At 40.1% G+C, this 20,814-nt stretch overlaps 1 protein-coding gene across 3 annotated transcripts in view; it reads right to left on the bottom strand.

Moving 5' to 3' along the window:
• kank1a (KN motif and ankyrin repeat domains 1a) overlaps positions 1-20,814 on the bottom strand; it is a 75,088-nt gene that overhangs the window by 13,746 nt on the left and 40,528 nt on the right. For 2 of the 3 annotated variants that reach the window (XM_017695518.2, XM_017695519.2), the window contains 2 exons: positions 20,538-20,660; positions 3,076-5,742 (listed from right to left, as the gene is read on the bottom strand). In XM_017695518.2, the coding sequence (XP_017551007.1) occupies positions 3,076-5,742; positions 20,538-20,574 (2,704 nt within the window). In that variant the 5' untranslated portion in view covers positions 20,575-20,660. Of the gene's footprint in view, positions 1-3,075; positions 5,743-12,834; positions 12,894-20,537; positions 20,661-20,814 lie in introns of those variants that run through there. The other variant, XM_037531756.1, reaches the window with a different exon arrangement.

Raw genomic sequence — 20,814 nt, 5'->3', positions numbered from 1 at the left:
AACAAAATTATTTGGCCATAAAGACCAGTATATCTACTTCTTTGAGCCTGAAGCTTGAAAGTTGAACGTAGTGCACCAAAACATGTCAGTTGTGGATATTTTGCTGTGTATATGGATGTTTGGTTGCTTCTAACTCATCTACAGGCAGTTCACAAGCTACATGTTATTAGGCTGAATTTCCCCACTTAAAACCTGTTAAGGCCTATTATATAGGCTATAATTAAACTTGCAGCTTGAGCAATTTGAATACATCACTTCTTGAAATTGTAACTTTCACACAAAAACAACTAACCTGTAGCCCAAAGGAGAACAATAAATGTCTTTATACTGCCCATCTCTGAGGCAAAGTTAATGGATCCTATCAAAAGTATAATAAACACCCATTCCTTTGCCAAAAAAGTGAACGGCAATAAGAATGTTTCGAAGCATTAAGAAAGTATAGAAGTGTAACCGGCTCAGTCTTTTCCAGACGAGCAAAAAGCGTCATGCTATGCCACAATAAAGCTTAAACAAAGCTGAGAAATGCATCCACACTAACCAACATAAGAACTCTCAAAGTATGTTTTCATAATAAGTGATTTTGAAGTGACAAACACAAACGTGATGGTCTCACCTCCAAAAAAATACTCAAAATTTAATGCAGGCACTTGCAGGGAATGGTAATGTTTTTGGTGAACACCAACATAAGAAGCTGTAAGAGACAGTATCATTGCGTCTAATATGATCAATAGAAAAGGAAAAAAATAAATAAATAAAAAAAACCTGGCTCTGCAAAGTATACTGTTTATAAAAATTGAGCTTGAGCTTTCCTTTTAGTAACTCAGGGGGAATAAAGTAAATGAAAGTGACCACTCTTTAACAGAGTCTCTTGTGATCATGTGACAATAAAGAGTCATAATATGATATTTGGTCTGTTATCCAACTATTTAATATGTGCTTTGTTCCTGTTTTAAGATATGATTGATACAGAACAAGCTAATTTTATTTCAATTCACAAAAAAATTCCCAAGACCAAGTGTACGAAAAACGCAATTCATGAAGCTCAGCCTAAATGAAAGCCCTTAAATAATCACCATCATGAACAGTGACCATAAAACCGTGGCCAAAAGAGAAGACATTATTAGGAAAGTGCTATAAAAAGAAAACAAATTTTAGTTTGACAACATTAAATCAACAGAAGCACATTTTTACTGCCACATTTTAACATTTTAAATGGAAAAATCAAATCAGTGCAGTGGTGGTGTGTTATTTTGTTTTACTATGAAGAAAGCTTGCTTTAAATAAGAGTAGCTAAAGCAAACATTTCTGAAAGAATGCATCTGATGTCAAGAATACCTGACCAGATCCTTTCACTAATCCTGGGCTAAATCAGTCAGCAGCAAAGCTGGAAACTCTTAAGTCTTGGCAGCAAGCTCAAATAAGCATCAACCACAAGTATTTGATGTTCATGGCAAAAACCCTTTTATTTTTTTTTAGTGAAATAGCAAAAAAAAGCAGTGGCTATTTATAGCATTTGAACGTTTCATGTCAAGGTCATACCTAAAGCAAAGACTAACTGTGGGGTTTGGGAGAGCCACAAGGGAAGGCTGACCCTCAATTAGAGCATTTAACCCATTTCACAAGCAGTCAAATTAGATTACCCTATAGTGACATAGACAATGAGACACTGTGTCATACTGAGGCTTATTTTATAGAGTGCTGAAGTACATAACCCTTAATTATCCATGAAAATCTAATTGCCTGAGGATGGCTGAGATTAATGAGAGTTTATTCTTGCTTAGGAAACAGAACCATTTAAATTCCATTATTATCTAACTGAGATGACGGCATGTTTTGTTCTTACAACAACTGATATCAGTGATCAGACTCATCTGACAGATTGAACATCACAGGACACATTTCATCATTCACAAAACAGATCCTTGCAAAAGTCCACAATTTATTCATTATCCAAAAAAGAAAAAAAATCAACTACTTTTCATGTGTTGGCTTATCTCTTCACAATGCTACTGTCTGTTACATAATACTGCAGCGGTATGAATCAGCATTAGCACAAACAACAACTAGCCATTTAGTGCAAGCTGCTGCCTCCCAAAAGAGATGAGCTCATTGTTGGTTTAAAGCCAAAGCTCCCATGCATTTTTCAGGGTCGAAGATAACTTTGGCCTGTCAGATCCCATCAAGCCTCAGTGAACACACAGGCACAGGGTGAACCCCACGTTCAATGTGTGCTCCTCACCATGCTCGGCAGGAACCAGGGTCCAGAGAGTAAAAATAGCCCATGGATAACAGCGACACACTGAGCTAACTCACTGGGATTTAAACAGTGTTCTCTGTATATGCACTTATGTGCATGACACACGTAGGTACAAACAATAAGCATGTTTATACCAATTTAAATCCATTTGGCAAGTGAATGGCTCATTACATGTACACACAAACGTATGCCTAAACAATGCACATATACTGCTCATCAAATGTTTGTGGCAGTATACATCCAATTTTCAAAATGTTTTTACTGAACAAGCATGTTTTCTTTATTGGTTTGTAATGATGTAACACATTAAAGCCTAACAAACTTAAAAGAAAACAATATCATACATGAGTGACTTAAAATCTGCATGAACAAAAGACCTTCAGCGGCCATAACTGCTATTCACATTTTCTTCATACAAACTGTCAGGAACACCTGGAAAATGTGACCGTTTTACTGAACAAAATGTGTGCTGTAGTCAGTGCAAAAGGTCAAAGACCAACCTTCATTTATTTAATTTCCAGTCAAAGCAGCCAGTAAGTACAAGTTATTTATTCTTCAAGAGATAACATAATCCACTTGCATGAGGAAGGAGAAAGTCAAAGCTAAACAAGCAAATAACAAGAGTTTCCAAACCTGAAACTGGCACAACTGGGCAAAACCTGATCAAACCATCAAAACTATCACCGTCTGATAAACAGCATATAAAGCTGTCAACTTGTATAAAATGTATTATGATGAATATCAGCATTCATGCAGTAACAGCAAACAACTACAATTTATAAAAAGTTGCAAAAGTATGTTTTTGGTACATCACTCACCTTTTCTGACATTGCCAGAGGCCATCTGCAGCTCGTGGAGGTCCAAATTGTGGAGCTCCTCAACGCTGCCATACTTCATAACAGAGTTGATGGACGACAGGGTTGTCACCAACTCACTGTTGATGGTGCTGAACTGGGACTGCTGAGGTGGGTCGAAGGCATCTGCCAGCTCGCTGTAGTTCTCAGCCAGCAACATCTGTTGCTCCTGCAAGAGCTTCTGCACTCTCTCTATGTAGTGGTCCAAGCTAACCCCACTTGCAGCCTTGGCCTGCAACTGCACACCTCCTGGTGCTACCATTTGTCTCATTGCCTTATTCCTATCCTGCACTTGATTAAGGGGTTGAGAGGGGCCACATGCTATATTTCGTGTCTTGAGACCCACCAAAAAGTTCTCATGTATTCTAGCATTCCCAACCCCACTGTCTTTGGTTTTAGAAGAAGTCAACTTCTCAGTAGTGTCCTCAGATGCCATGGTACCCACTGCAATAGATCGAGTCTTCACTGCTGCCTGGGTGTCTTTTACAAGACCTTCACCAACAGCAACGGTGCGGGTCTCCAATGGTACAGTGCTGGTTTGCTTGTCTTTCAAGTCTGGTCGAGTGTTGGTGCCGGAATCAACGAGGATGGCACCCTCCGTGTTGGTAAACTTACCTACAGTCATAACTTCTGTGTTCGTATGCTGAGAATGCACTGAGGGCAAAACCATCACAGCGAAGTCTATTTTACTCACCATGTCAGTTGTTGTGCCCTGGGACAAAAGCTCCTTAATGGGACTGACCAATACATCCACTGAGCAATCTCCACATCCAAGGGACCTAAACTCCTTTGCCTGTTCAGGTTCAGTCTTGCAAAGTCCTAAACTTTCCACTGTCAACTCAGTGTTGACTGCCATCTCACATGTACTTACTTCCACCCCAACCTTCTGGTGGCACAATATAACTTCCTTTCCGACGCACTGATCTTGCATCTCTACACATTCTTGTACAACCCACCTCTCCATGGGCAACTCTGGACCCACAGCAATATGGCTTGAGTCTGGTCTACAGGAAACACCTACTGTATGTGTTTGTGGAACGTGACCTGTGCTGATGTCACTAAATTCAGCATGGTTCCCCACCCCTTGACTCTGTGTGGTGACCTTGGCCTCCACTGAAGTGCTGTACATCTCAGGCCTTGCCATTGAACCCTTGTCTGCTTTCTTCCTTGAGCCAGCCACCTGGAGCTCCAACTTGAGCTTGCCCATCTCCATCGCATGGGTGGTTTCCTTTAGCTGCACCTCCAGTCTGTAAATCTTCTCCTTTAGGGCCTCGATGGTCTGGTGCTGCAACTCTATTTCAGCCTCAGCCTCTGTACTCATGCCCAGCATGGCCTCAGTTACCCCAACTCCTGCGGTCCTTGTCTCATGCTCAGTTCCTATAGCGACATCCTTGCTCCACCCTGGTGACCTTCTGTAGATTACCACATCATTCATGTTCTCATCTGCACCAACACCAATGGACTTACTTGCACGGCTCCACTGCTTTTGAAAGGCATTTTGGTTTGTGCTGTGCTGCATTTGGTTTAAGCCACGCCCTGGCTCTTCACTGCCATCCTGGATCTTCTTCTCCAAAGCTTGCACCTCAGCCGTCAGCTGTCGGAACTCCTGTAGCCTTTGGGAGCTCTCTTCCACGTTTTCTGACTCGTCAATGTGCAAGTCAGAGCCTGACTGAAGCTGGGCCATTGGCTCATATTGGTCGGCACTGCCTACACTATATGACCGCTTGCGAAAGCTCCCAGGCTGGCCTTGCCCAGCAAGTTTTGGGTTCTTCAACTGCGACACCAGCTGTCTCTTTTCTTCCTGCAAGACTGAGATTTTAACTTGAAGGATTGGGATAGTCTTCACCTGCTCTTCAAGCTCTTTAAGTCGTTTGAGAGCTACCACCATCTGGTCTCGGATATTCTGGAGGTGCAAAGGACTGATGTTGGTCACTGGTGTGGTCATACCCGAGCTAAGTGGGCTGTGACGTATGGAGCTGCCCATGGAGGAAGTTACATAGATATTGTATTCACCATTGGGCAGGTGTCCATTATGCTGCAGGCTATTTGAATTAGGTGAGATCTGGCTTGGCCCATATGAGCCACCATACGATGACAGGGAGCTGCTGGAGCCCATTCCCCCAAAGCTGGCCAGGCGCCTCCGGGGTGGCTCACTTGCTGGTGGCTGCATGAGTAGCCGCTCCTGTTCCAGCCGCCTCCGAGTCTCCATTAGTGTTTTCTCCACTTGTGGGTTATGGCGTGGGAGGTGGGGTGAGGGTGGTGGCAGCAGTTGCTGCTGCTTGGCCTCAAAAACATTCACAAAGGCCTGGGGCTGCTCATGGACTTGGGCAGTATGGCCCCGGGAAGCTAGCTGGTGCCGAGTTGTAAAATAGACTGGTGACTGCTTGCTTTCATCACTGTTGGAGGAGGATAAAGAGTCAGTAGAAGTCCACTCAGTATGACCCCCACTTTGAGGATGAGGAGGAGGCACACATCTGGCCACTTTGGGTTTCCTCTGAATATTCAGCTTCTTGATGGTGTTTCCCCTTTCTATGTCGTCCACATACTTGAGGAAGTCCAGGTCTAGCTGATAACCATATGGGGTTTCCAGATAATAGGGGGCCACAGACTCCTTGTCCTCTTCATCTTTTTCTATAAAGTAAAGCAGAGGCAGACAGAAGAAGAAATCAGAAGTGCAGCATAAAACAAAAATACTTACAAGCCATGTGTTTTTTTTTTCTTTAAAAAATATTAATGGATTTAAAATTATTTTTAGTTTTTAAGAAGGCCTCCTCAAAAAAACTCATAAATGTAACTGATCCTTTTAATGCTCTTTTCCATAAACATAAAAACAAGATGGTTAATGACTAACTTTTTATTGAGCCGGCAGCTCAATAAGCTGAATAAGTGAAGCTCCGACACGTGCGCAAACACTTGCAACAAATGGCAAGCATAACTGTGTCTGTGGCAACAGACCACGAATCTAGCTGTGCGAGTACAAACGTGTTAAGCATTTCATCAAGAAGATAAGAGGCATCAATCACAACTGTAAGGAAACAAAATAACTTGCCATTGAGGAAAAAGAAAATGTGCCTTTTGGTCTAATTTTTTTCTGTTTTGCTCTTTCAGAGTGCATGTTTTTAAACATTTGAATATGTAGAATACCAACTAAGCAAACTGAAGGAAGCTACATAACAATGTGACACCATGTTTTTCTGAATATTGGCAAGGGGAGGGTGAGCAGGGGGTGGTCTTTGGGGCAAATGACAACAAACATTTCTCTGCTTCAAAATCCTGGTAAAGTACTTCTGGAAGCATAAGCACTCAATTCTTTACCACTCAGCGAACAAGGCATGCCTTTACAGAGAGGGAAAAATGCAAGAATAATTTTCCTTCCGTTGGGAGCCAAGCAGTATCCATCAACAACGTTTATATTGCATTCCAAATTCTGCACTAGAGACAGATTCCAGCCATGAGTTATACATCAACCTTCCAGGATTCAAGCTACTTTCCAGACCATTTAAAGACCTTCCACGGTGTATTAAAAATGATTTGCAAAACATCAAAACACAATCTCTCAGCATGCGCTGCTTTAAAGAAGGTCAAAACATCTTAAAAGTTTCCCTCAGGTTTCTGACCCTTCAGAGAAAACTCGCTACTGCCCTAATTACTTTCAAACCGAGAAAGAATTCGAGGAAGCCAAGTCTTCTGGTTATCTAATCCTTTTTGTTTGAGTTCCACTTACCGTGAGTGAAACAGTAGTCCTATTGCAGACCCTTACTCTCTTGCAGACTGTAACAGATGGTAATAACCAGAACAAGCTGCAGGCAGGCTTCCTCGCACAGTGAGCACTTTCTCAACCTTCACTCCATAAGGGGAAAAATTCCACTATTGGTGTAAACTTAGCCAAGCTCAACTCAGTTCGTCATTCGCTGACCACCTCCACCAATCACATGCAACTCTCACTGTTTCTTCAGCCTCTGCTTCTCTTGAAAGGTTTCTTTAAAAAACTCTTAAACAGGGAAACTTTTCTTCAACACATCATTTCAGCCTTGGTTCTGTACCACACTAACTGTAGACTAAATTAGTCAGACAAAAATAAATGAACATCTAAACTAAGTACAGAATTGTATTCATACATAACAAATAGTGTGTTCTTATCAACTGTACCAAAAACATAGAAACAATGTCAAATAAAAAGTCTACATGCAGTCAAGTAAATTCATTTATTTGTTGTTAACACCACAGCCTTTTCAATTGCTCTGAATGAGCAGATTCTGAAATTCACTCTGAGAAATGCCTATTCAACCTCTCGAACAAAAGTCAATTTACAGTACATGCAGAGCAACAACCATTAGCTTGTAAGCTTTCTTTGGTGATTACAATGACAACACAGAGGCATGTCATGGAGAGTGACATGCAGCAGTCTGGTACCAGGACGCCGAAGCCCCCAGGCAGCTGAGCTCTGACCTTACTGTGTGCAAACGCAGGAGGTCATAAACCTGCAACATAGAGGGAGCACCACAGAGGGAGCCAATGAAAGGAATGGGCGAGACAAGAATAAATCCATGGTCGCTGTGTCCAGTCTAGAATTACACAAGGCAGTAGCTACTGACGGACAGAGAAACATGTCTTCGTCTTCTTTCTGGGACACCCAGATGCAAATAGTTACATGACAGCCAATTTGTCAGAGCAAACTGAGTGCAGAAAGAATGATCACTAGCAGAACCTTAAGGAACAATATGAACAACATCTGCCAGGTTGGTTAAATTTTAACTGCTAGCTACCTTGGTTTTCTGGGTTCAGAAACATGCTAGGAAAGACAGACAAATGAGAAAAAAAGCAGAAGCAAATATTTGTTTTCTGGCCAAATTCGATCCAAATGTAGCTATCATCTGTCCTCACCTGGTTACTCTTGGTCAAAGTTTCCTGAAATGGTCACCTCAACTTATAAAGTTGCAGTCTTTTTGCCAAGGCAAGAGATTAGTTCACTGTTTGAACATGACTGGCTGACACCAAAGTAAGGGAGTGGAATCAGCCAATAGGGTCTCAGAAAAAGCTGACCCCAAAGAAAGCTTCAACTGGATTAACAAAAACACCAGATGGAGCGGCACGGTTGTGTCATCACTGAACTGTTTGTGAACAAACTCAGCCTCATGTGGGTGGATGCAAGAGGAGGTCAATATCTTTGCTAAGCTTAAAGGACTAGCTCAACCACACATGCCAAGGTTGCTATCAAGGAATGAACCTTTTTCATTCATTTTTAGCAACATAAACAGTGAATAATTATTTTAAGAACTCGGAAGTACCGGAAGGAAATAAACGAACTAGAAATTACAGCTGAGGCTTCATTAAACCATCTTGTCTCAGTTACTGAACTAACTTGATACAGGAGTTGAAGGTATAATCAAACTTAGGGGAAATACAGGTTCTTTATCTGTCTCTGGTAAACAGTCATCACCGCACAATCAGCAAAGCCATATTTATACAGGAGAGATTTGAACAGAGTGACATGACTGTGCTTTCATTCAGCTTTGGTTAACAAGCAGGGGTTTGTGACCAGTCTTGGCTACGACTTGCCAGTGCCTTCACAATTGTCCAAATGCAACATCAGCGGAGAGTAAACAGCTTAAAATAGACTTGTACAGACAGTATTGCTCTCTGGCACTCTGTGCTGCCTGGCTTTTCTTTGCACAGCATACAGAGAGAGGAGCAGACAGAGACTAAGTGGAGCCAATGGTACTTACAATAAGATATGATACTGTCAGCTGGACATGACACAGCACTGAGCACACATTCTCAGCTCTGCAAGGGTCATCTTAAGAGTGATGGTTCTACGCAATACACCCCAACCCCCCACCCCCAAACCTACATGTAGTGAATTAGATGTGTGAAGTCTGCTTATTTAGCTTTGCACTGGAGGCTAATGTAGCTAACAAGCAATAGAAGCTTATAAATATTAACAGCATGTAATGCTATGCATAAAATCAACCAAAATACAGACAAAATTATGGCCTATAAAGGATGCTAATGTTTTACAACCAGTTTAGGGAAGCTTTTGTCCATTTTTTCAGATAACAATATGTCCTACTGTGCCCAAATAAACCACAAATAAAGGCTATTGAGCTGGATATTAAGGCTAAAGTATAATATCACAATACTTTAAAAAGTTTGCACATACAGGTCACCAAATTTTTTTGACATCTGATGGATTGGAGCAGTAGTTCCACAGATAAAAAGAAAAGAATTACCAAAACATCCAGTGATTTGTATTTAACATTTCACACATTGCACTGCCGTAAATCTAAATATGACTAACCGTGCTGTCTTTGTGATCAGTTAAGCAGTTAGAAAGTGTTCATATGCTGATAATATTCTCAGTGTGCTCAGGAAAGAGTACTGTGATATATTGTGATGCAACTTACAATAACAATACCAGTCATATACCAGCCCTACTTGAGACTGCATAGCTCAGCACTGTTTGACACAATGCTTTTTGCACTATTCTAACTATGAGGATATACATTTTGTTTACTTGTTAACTACATTAGTGTAGATTAGCATAAATAACCCAACTTGCATCCTGTTCCACTTTTTATGACAATGTTTTTTCATCGTGGGCAGTCAGTTATAGCCAGGAAACTTTTCCATTGTTTGTTGCATTCTGATACTCTGGTTCACTACATTTAGGAAGTGAGTGGTAATGCATTGTTTTGCTTCTCATGTCTGTGACCGTCCCATGCACCACAGTTTCCACAGTTTTGTGGCTAACCAAATCCCATTCTTCCATATTAGCCCATGTTTTTCAGACCCAGAGTCAGTCAGTGGAATCTGTGCATCTTTTTCAGAGAGCATTTAAGTCACCTTGGGGGAATCTGCCAAGTGTTTGCAATGAAAACATACAGACAGGAATGTTTGGCCTTGATAATGCCTGAATGCATGTGGGAGAAAAATAAACATCACATGTCAGATCATTTTAACGGCAAATGCCTTTTACAGTCTCTTGGACTTGGTACCCCACACCTATGACTTTCATAGCACTCATCTACTATCCTGTGTATTTTAAGGCAATAACATAAAAGCATCATAATGGAGCCCTAATTAAAAGGAAAAAACATAGCTTTTTAACATTTTGCTCCCAAAACACCTCCCATCCCAAAATATACACTTTTAACAAAACATGTGGTATGGATTTATAAGAATCTCTGCAGACTTCAAATGCCAAAATCCCAAAGTGCACATATTCTGAAGGGAAAAAAAATTAGTTACAAAGTCTATGTGAAGCTTCTGCAGGTCTGCTTGAACATAAACTCCCAGTCTCTTATCAATATTAACACGGTCAAAAATGCTTGTGACATAGGTCACGTGCATACATAATTCAGACACCTTTGATGGGTGCACCTGGTGCGTGAATGACTGTAAGAAACAATGGTATGGTAATGGTTACAGTGTAAAAACAAACTCGCAGCCTTAAATGCTTTTCAATATGATGTCACGCCGTAAGCTAGTGAAATGAGCCAAGATGACCAGATGAGTTTAAATGTAACAGAAAGGTGAAAGAAGTAGTGTTGACATCCCTATATACTAAAAGGCATACTCCAATAGTGCTAGCCTGAGTCGTATCTAAAACGTTTCTATAGTGTGGTACCAGTGCTGTGTTTCCATGGATTAGAGGCGCATTCTAGCCTAAAGATAAAGTTTAATACATTATTTGCTATGTTTGTCAGTATTCTGTAGTATTATATCTCAGCATTATATTCCTCCTCGTCATTATGCAAATACATCCTATTGGGAATCCATGTAGTGTCAGCCAATCTCGACTGTAGCCTAGTCACTGAACGACAGGCTTATAAATACAACCAAATTAGCATTAGTGCAACTTATCTTAGTTGTCTAAAAAAGAAAAAGAAAAAACAGCTATTGTAATTTTAATCAACACAAAACACAGTATATTGCCAAAAGTATTCACTCACCCATCCAACTCACTGAATTCAGGTGTTCCAATCACTTCCATGGCCATAGGTGTATAAAACCAAACACCTAGGCCTGCAGACTGCTTCTACAAACATTTGTGAAAGAATGAGTGCTCTCAGGAGCTCAGTGAATTCCAGCGTGGTACTGTGATAGGATGCCAACTGTGCAACAAGTCCAGTCGTGAAATTTCCTCATTACTAAATATTCCACAGTCAGCTGTCAGTGTATTACAAAAAAGTGTAAGCGACTGGGAACGACAACAATTCAGCCTCTAAGTGGTGATGGAGCAGGGTCAGCGGATGCTGAGGCACATATTGCGCAGAGGTCTTTCTGCAGAGTCGATCGCTACAGACCTCCAAACTTCACGTGGCCTTCAGATTAGCTCAAGAACAGCATAGAGAGCTTCATGGAATGAGTTTCCAAGGCCAAGCAGCTGCATCCAAGCCTTACATCACTAAGTGCAAAGCAAAGCCTCGAATGCAGTGGTGTTAAGCGCCGCCACTGGACCCTAGAGCGGTGGCAACGTATTGTCTAGAGTGACGAATCATGCTTCTCCATCTGTTAATCCGACGGATGAGTCTGGGTTTAGCGGTTGCCAGGAGAACGGTACTTGTCTGATTGCATTGTGCCAAATGTAAAGTTTGGTGGAGGGGGCATCACGGTGTGGGGTTGTTTTTCAGAAGTTGGGCTTGGAGCCTTTAGTTCCAGTGAAAGGAGCTCTTAATGCTTCAGCAGACCAAGAGATTTTGAACAAATTCAAAATCCCAACTTTGTAGGAACAGTTCGGGGATGGCACCTTCCTGTTCCAACATGACTGCGCACCAGTGCCCAAAACAAGGTCAATAAAGACATGGATGAGTGAGTTTGGTGTGGAAGAACTTTACTGGCCAGCACAGAGTCCTGACCTCAACCCAACAGGGCACCTTTGGAATGAATTAGAGCGGAGACTGTGAGCCTGGCCTTCTTGTCCAACATCAGTGTCTGACCTCACAAATGCATTTTTGGAAGAATGGTCAAAAATTCCCATAAACTCACTCCTAAACCTTGTGGAAAGCCTTTCCAGAAAAGGTGAAGCTGTTATAGCTGCAAAGGGCAGGTTAACATCATATTAAACCCTATGGATTAAGAATGGGATGTCACTCAAGTTCATATGCGTGTGAAGGCAGATGACCAAATACTTTTGTAAATATAGTGTATACGACAAAAAGAAGCTGTTTTTATCTTTTCAGACAGAGAAGAGAAGCCAAACAGGAGGTAGGAGATCTAGACAGGCAGCTTTAGCCTTTAGCTCATCATTCTCCTTATCTGACAAGCCATTTCTGTCAAGTAAGGTGCGAGTAATCCATTCTCTCCACTGTAATGATAATATGAAGACATCCTAGCCATAACATTAGCCATCTGTTTCCTTTCTGTAAGAGAAAAGTTCCAAGATATGTTATCAGATTGGGGAAGTCCTAGTCTTTAAACCATTCAGTCAAGTAATTTTTCATTATGGCAACAGCGTCCCTTTAAGTGCTCTACACCAGACTAAGCCAAATCAGACTATGCTCTTCTGGAACCATCTGGTTTCAAATTTGGAATATTTTGTCTACAGCCACAATTTAACGTATTTTAAAGCAAATGTGATCATTTTCCTCTAGGTTAACATAGGCATTCCCATATAGTCCCATAAGCTAAAGAACACAGCACAGCCACAGAATATCATTCCTCCTGCATATGACCGCATCCAGAACAGAAGGCCATTCATTTAGTCTTCCCTTATTCACCCACCTCTGAATCCACACAGCAATGAATAGAATACTCCATTTAGTGACAGAAGCTGAAGCAGTGACAGAAGCAGCACTACAGCTGATTACCACTGAGGCACTGGAACTAATCACAAACTTTCACACGCGTGCACAAACATGCACAACGGCAAGTGAACAGTGGTCCAACCCCACCCCCCACCCCCCCCAGATTGGCCTGGTATTTCCTGACCCGGCCCAGGGAAACCACGTCAGGCCACTGCAGTTTAATTACCCCAGGGATCCACGTCAGCCTGAGGCCTAACAAACAAGCAGGCAGTGACACACAATGTGAATGTAACTGCATGATTCTAAGAATAAGCCAGGGAAGCAGGATAAAAAAAATAAAAATAAAAAAAAAACAAAGCACATCCAGAGGATATGCAAATTCCTGCATCTAAGCCAAAAGACTTAAGAATGTGAAATATGACCATAGATTATGGTTACTGTGATAAGCTGTCACAAAACACTGTTATGAGCTTATTGTGGGTATCATCATTACTTCAAGAACACTGAACAACTGCATCTATCAGTCAAGAAAACAATTAAACAATCTGGGCATGCTAACACTGCATAGTAGCAAATGCGGCTGCGACAACTAACCTGGGAATTTACCAATGACAGAAACTACAGTACAGTGTTGCAAGAGAAATATCTTGAACAGAAATGCAAAGTTCTTGTCAAATCAACAAATCAAGGTGTCTGCCCCTTTCACACTGAGCAAAATAGCATTTTCATGAGCAATGCAGATCTGAGCCTTAAGTCTTTTTTTTGGTAAATATGATTTAGAAGAGCATTGTATAATTTTATAAGTAGGAATAATCCTAACATTTTAATTTGTTGAATAAAACATGTACAAGAGAAATAACTGCAGTTTTCTTTTTTCAATCAACTGATTGATTTCAGTCATAATGGACTGATAAACCAATTATCGGCAAAGTCCTTAACTGCAACCCCAGTGACATGCAGCTGATAGCTGAATGTCTGACCATTTTGCTATTTTTATGTTAATCATGTATTTTACCAATTGTTTGATTTTATTTTTGCAAATGTTGAATTACACATTAAACTGACATGTGGCAATAGTTTGCTACTTTTTTCATGGCCATTCCAAACCTCAGAATATCATGACACATGAAAATATCTATCTCATAAGTATCGAGACACTATTCAGGCCATATTGCCTGCTGCAACATATCCAGTACTAGCACCACTGCTGCCAATATTAACAATAGCTGAACCATGCTTCTATGAAAGCACGGATGTGAAAGTCCTAAAACATGTCACTCACCGGTAGGGGTGAGTCACTGTCGTGTTCCTCTGTGCTTGGACTTGATGGACCATAAAACAGCAACTAAAATGCTTACAGGTTTTGGCAGTAAAAGCCTACAATGTTCTGGGTGTGCAATGGGCTGGAAATGTTTGAGAGATGAGGGCAAACACTGCTGTTGGTGGTCAAGAATAATGACTAGACCTTACTTCATTGATTTCAGCATGCACATCAGGGTGAATGACCTCTGGAAGATTAGCTATAATATAAAAGACATTTAACTAAGGAGACAGTAAAAACAAACAAAGCGATAAGACCATAATGGACCAGTCACCACAAACAATGACTACTGGCAGGACTTCTCCATTGGCCAATCACTGTTGACCATTGCACAGGAACTGTCCATCAACAAATCAGCATACCTGTTTGTTTTTTTACAACAGTTTAATGGTTACTAAATTGTTTTTAGATAACCCAAGAAATCCTTCTGTATCCTGAAAAAATCCTTTTTCTGCTTGAAAAACTGCAACAGCAACCAAACTTTAACTGATGATTCAAGCCCATGCAAAAGGTTTACTTTGCAATGGAATAACTACTCCAATAAAGGAAAAAACAAACAGCTGATGAGCTGCAGAGTAACAAAACCAACTGCCTCTCCCACAGGGAAAAGCTTCCATAAGTTTTATATCAATGAGGCCTTGAGTTACCCAGAGGCACCGCTTGGCAACCTTCTTCTAATACAAGTTCCCTGGCCTTAGCTAGCTGTTTTTTGTGCCATGTGGAGAATAGCCAAGGCTAAAATCCCCTTTCTTCCGTTAGTGACCTAAACTGCATCATGCAAACGCCATAGATGAGCGAAAGTGTTCAAAGCCTGTAACGAGGCCTTTACTTTACATGCTAGATGCAGAGAGAAAATAACTGCTATCCTGCTATCTCTGCTGACACAGGCACGTTATCACGTTTGTGAGAATTATCACGAGTTTAGTAAGTTCTCGTCAATGCTTTCTGGGGAAATCAATGCCTGGTTGGAACTTGTAAACCTGCACAAACCTACATATTGGTTATACACAAAAATGGAGTGAAACTTCACTTTACTGCCAACGCTCTACTGAAGGAGACCAGTACTCGAATAAAATATGCTGGTTTTCCCCCACTCACACAAAATTACATAAACAGGATATACTAGTAAACATGAAAGTCAATCTTTCATGCGATCTCAAGAACTAGCCCACAAGTTGTTGGTTCACTTGGGCTGCATCCAAAAAGTTGGATATAACTCCCTTTTGTTGATTTTGCATGATCAGATAAACATGTGAATCCACATGTAAGGTTTGCCAATTATTCATCTTTCTAAAATCTAGCTGTTGATTAACGGCAGATTAAAAATATTTTGCTTAACAATTTGTCTTTTTTGGTTCATTGTGTGTAACTGTTAAAGTACAAGCCTAAAACTTCCAAATATCAGATCACTATGATTTTTTCAGAACACATTATACAGATCACACTATTCTGACACACAATCACAATGCAAAATTGCAATTTATAATAATATTATACTTTATTCAACAAATTTAAATGAGAAAATTTAACCTAAGAACACAGAGCTTGTGAAGGTTCAATATGGCGTACTATAAACAGGCCTCAAACCCCCTAAAGAAATGGATGTGCTGGCTTTACTGAGGAAAAAAGGCCTGAAGCTATATTAATAGAAAATAACTAAACTTAAATTGAAATACTGATTAGAAAAAGTTCAGCCCTCTGTTCTGCAATCCCCCATCTGTTCAGTAATCATATACTCTCTTCATAATGAAGCATGCTTGTTCCTTTATCCACAATATCCTCAGAAAAGCATATTGTTTATCATAATAACAAAATTCATCAAAATAACTATAAAATATCATGTTGCCCACCTCTATAAATAGTGGTCGATACATAACTCCCAACTGATGAAAGAAAGATCTCATGCTCAAATAAATAGCCTTGGGCTACATATCAGCTAAATAAATAAAAGAAAAAAAAGCAGATAGAAAAGGTTTTATTCAATTATTCAAACAAAGCACATGATCTGCCCGAAGCTGCATTTTTCCAAGATTTGTCTTACTGGTGAGTTGATAAGACTGAATATATGAATAAAACAATAGTATTGCAATTATATTACTACATATCACTACTGAAATGTGAAATATACCCTTGCGAAATACAACCCCAATTCCAATGAAGTTGGGACATTGTGCAAAAAATAAATAAAAACAGAACGCGATGATTTGCAAATCCTTTTCAACCTATATTCAATTGAATACACTACAAAGACAAGATATTTAATGTTCAAACGGATAAACCTTATTGTTTTTTGCAAATATTCACTCATTTTGAATGTGATGCCTGCAACACGTTCTAAAGAAGGCAAAAGACTGGGAAAGTTGAGGAATGCTCAAAAAACAGCTGTTTGGAACATTCCACAGGTGAACAGGTTAATTGGAAACAGGTGAGTGTCATGAAGGGAGCATCCCTGAAAGGCTCAGTCGTTCACAAGCAAGGATGGGGTGCAATTGCAAGGAATTTAGGGATTTCATCATCTATAGTCCATAATATCATCAACAGATTCAGAGAATCTGGAGAAATCTCTGCAAGTGAGCAGCAAGGCAGAAAACCAACATTGAATGCCCGTGACCTTCGAGTGTCCGGATTGTTTTCAGCGCAAAGTTCAAAAGCCAGCATCTCTGATGGTCTGGGGGTGTGTTAGTGCCCATGGCATGGGTGACTTGCACATCTGTGAAGGCACCATTAATGCTGAAAGGTACATACAGGTTTTGGAGCAACATATGTTGCCATCCAAGCAACATCTTTTTCAGGGACGTCCCTGCTTATTTCAGCAAGACAACGCCAAGCCACATTTGCACATTATTACAGCGTGGCTTCGTAGTAAAAGAGTGCGGGTACTAGACTGGCCTGCCTGCAGTCCAGACCTGTCTCCCACTGAAAATGTGTGGTGCATTATGTTGCGCAAAATACGACAATGGAGACCCCGGACTGTTGATCAACTGAAGCTGTACATGAAGCAAGAATGGGAAGAATTCCACCTACAAAGCTTCAACAATTAGTGTCCTCAGTTCCCAAACGCTTATTGAGCGTTGTTTAAAGGAAAGGTGATGTAACACAGTGGTAAACATGCCCCTGTCCCAACTTCTTTAGAACGTGTTGCAGCCATCAAATTCAAAATGAGTGAATATTTGCAAAAAACAATAAAGTTTATCCGTTTGAACATTAAATATCTTGTCTTTGTAGTGTATTCAAATGAATATAGGTTGAAAAGGATTTGCAAATCATCGTATTCTGTTTTTATTCATGTTTTACACAATGTCCCAACTTCATTAGAATTGGGGTTGTACTAAAAACACATTGGATAAAGACCTGTGTCTGTTCTTACCAAAGTACTCTACTAATTGGATTCATCAAAACAACCACAGAGTTTATGTGGAGCTGTGACTGATCAGACAGAAAAACAGTGTTGTTTACACAGCTCATTTTCACACTGTAGCCTTTTATGTTATCAGTATTGTAGGCCAATAAACAAACGATACACTGTGTCACTCTTATTGATGAAGGATAACCAGCAAGTAAATCTGAGGATTACATTAAACTGTAAAACACAAGAAAGCAGAAACATAAAATGTTAATCATCTTGGCTAACACAAAGATCTTCTTGCTAAGAAAGTGCCACAGTTTGGGGCTTTAGTACCAAAAAAAGAAACGTGCCTGGAGTAGTATGTAATGAAACACTCAGACACTCACATAAATGTTTCTTTCTTCATTATGTGCGAGGAGTGGGTATGTGGGTAGTGGAATGCTAGGAGACTGCAGGTATGAGCGCAGGGCCTGGCAGAGCTAACCACTGCATATTTCACATTGCACTGAGAAAATCCACCTCAGACTCACAGCTTCAAGACCTACTTAAGCACAATTCTGCAAACTCTAAAAACCACCTTGAATAACCGGGGCTGAAAACACTGCAGAGACACAACTGGAATATCTGTTTTCAAGTGCTTCTGTAAAACAGGCCTGATTTTACCGCCATCTGAAGCGGATGGGTCTAATAAGCATCATTAATTATTCTTTATTAGATTAATAAGCAATTCTTATCTTCAGTGAGCCTAGTAAAGCAAACAGAGGTGGATGGATTCAGATTGGCACTGAACAAGATTAAACCAAAAATGCAAGAAATGTAAAAATATACACTGTCAAAAAGTATCCTGACACTTCTAATTAGTGAATTTGGCTACTTTAAGGCACACTCACTGCTGACACAGGCAAGTGCGCATACACAACTTGTATTCTCCATGTAACAGCCTGCCAACATAATGGGATGCTCTGAAGCAGCCACTCATGAGCCTCATGAGCACTCAAGGCCACCATGCCCAGTACCAAGTGTCAACTAAAACACTGCTTCTCAAACTGGTCCTCAGGAATCCTTAGACAGTTCACACTGTCGCTGTATCCTTTTGCATTGTGAGTAGGGGTGGAGCAAAAAATAAATAAACAGACTGTGTGGTGGTTCTTCAGCATTGGGCTGTGGAGCAGAACTCTCTCTTCTCCAGAGCAATATTCCAACAACTAGTGTAAAACCTTCCCAGAACAGGAAAGATTGTTACAGCAAAGGGGGAACAAACTCCCTAATAATATCTTCATTCAACATTCATTAGCAGATGTCTACAAACCTTTGGACATACTGCACCATGTGCTTTTATTAAACTTGATGATTAATGTGTTATCACCCAACTGATGAATGAAAGATATCCAAGTGTGTCGCTTTCAGAGGACAAGCAAATATTTATCTGACTCGCACAGAATGAGTCACTGATTTAGCATTTCAGTCATTCAAGTTTTCTGGCACCAAGCAATGGGAAAATAATGGAAAACTTTATCATAAGGAGCTCTGTTAATGCTGGCTTGTGTGACTGATTCACAACCTACTGAGCCTTAGCAGGGTGAGCTAACTTTAAAAACCGTAATAACTGCAGATAGAAACCTATTTATTTGGATATAATTTGCATCACTCAGCTTCTTGCATTCCTTGGTGTCAAGAGCAGCTTTTATCTGCATAATGATTTATTCATTTTATTTTCCATACTGTTGATAAAAGCACACAAATCAAAATGATATGGTAGTTAAAACAGCTGGAATATTTAAGCCATTAAGAAGAGGATAAAATGTGTGGTTTGTCATTTGTCATTTTTCTTTTGTCACTTTTTTCTTAGTTGTTCCTTTAGTTTTGTGGTGATTATTCAAGTGCTTATTCAATATACATATTGCTGCTGTCGGAAGAAAAGCTCATCTCTCCAAAATGGTAATTTTACAGGAGAAGGAAAAAACATTTGGGCCATTTCTTTTAGTCAATTCATCATGAAATTTACACACAATGTTAAGGACAACAAGCATTTTCAAATTATATCAAAATGACAAAAAGGGAGATACAAGGTTTTCTTCTGACAACAGTGATTTGTGTGGGACTAATAAAGGATCATCTCATCAAAAACCAGAACAGTCAATTAGAATAAAGGTAATTTAATATATTAGTCCTAAAGACACAGTAACAAAAACAGCTGAATCTGATCTAAGAGATACAGAAAATGTGGAACATGTTCACGTAAAAATGAGTTATGACTTTCTTTTTATATAAAACCATAAAAGTGTCACAGATGAAAAAAAAAGTAATTGAATAAAAATGTAGGATATGGACCCTTAAAGAAAAACAGCAGGACCTAAAAGGCTTTTTTAATATGCTAAACCCTGAATCTAAGGCTAAAATTAAGATGGTAAGAGTGCTTGAGACCCCTTCCCTGAGCAGATTACTCCAATTGTGAGAACTCAGCCAGAACCCGGTGAGGGACGTGTCTTCCGAGGATGTTAGTAAATGATCTACTATTGTCACATCTTCATCAGTATATTGCTGATGTTGCATTTGAGACCTAAACATCAAGCCAGATCTTCTTTTTGAGCCTGTGCGTGAAGTTAATTTAATAATAAAGTTAATAATGTAAAAGATGCAGGACACGGTCAGAAAAACTCCTACAAAACAACCAGACACCTCTGACCTTTAAATTGTTATTTCAGGTTTTACAGAGTGACTTGCAGCAGAACACACATACCATGAATTAGCATGTTTTACCTCCTTACTTGGAAATCCTACTTCTTCCAAGTTTAACCAAAAAAAAAAAAAAAACTTGCATAGTGCTGCTTTAAGATTTAGTATTCCATAACTACCTTGAATCTTATACGTAAGTCATGTCATCTTTGACATGTGGTCCCACAAACAGGCACCTAATGTATAAGGGGTACTATTACAGACTTTTGACTGGTAGCACATTCCTATCCAGTTCTGCAATATACACTGAACAACAAGGCATATTTAATGATATTACCTGTGGTGTTGCCATTAAGCTGCACAGTCTGGGCCATGGCTGCAATCAGTTACTCTCAACCCCACTCAGGTGCTGAATGGGGTCATGCAAACACCATGCATCAAATCCAGCTTGTCATGCAACCTGTTAAACAGAGAAACACACACACAACACAATATAGTAAAAGATCATGCAACAGACACCTTAGTCGCAGCCTTCAAGCAAGGTCAAACCAAACATTTACAGCTTTTGCATACATTAAACCAGAGTTAGCACTTGCCATGCCTGAGTTCAGTGC

The sequence above is a fragment of the Pygocentrus nattereri genome, chromosome 20 (assembly GCF_015220715.1).
Source record: "Pygocentrus nattereri isolate fPygNat1 chromosome 20, fPygNat1.pri, whole genome shotgun sequence".
Classification (NCBI taxonomy): Eukaryota; Metazoa; Chordata; class Actinopteri; order Characiformes; family Serrasalmidae; genus Pygocentrus; species Pygocentrus nattereri.
The sequence above is the reverse complement of the archived record's forward strand: the minus strand, read 5'-3'. Positions and strand labels throughout refer to the sequence as shown.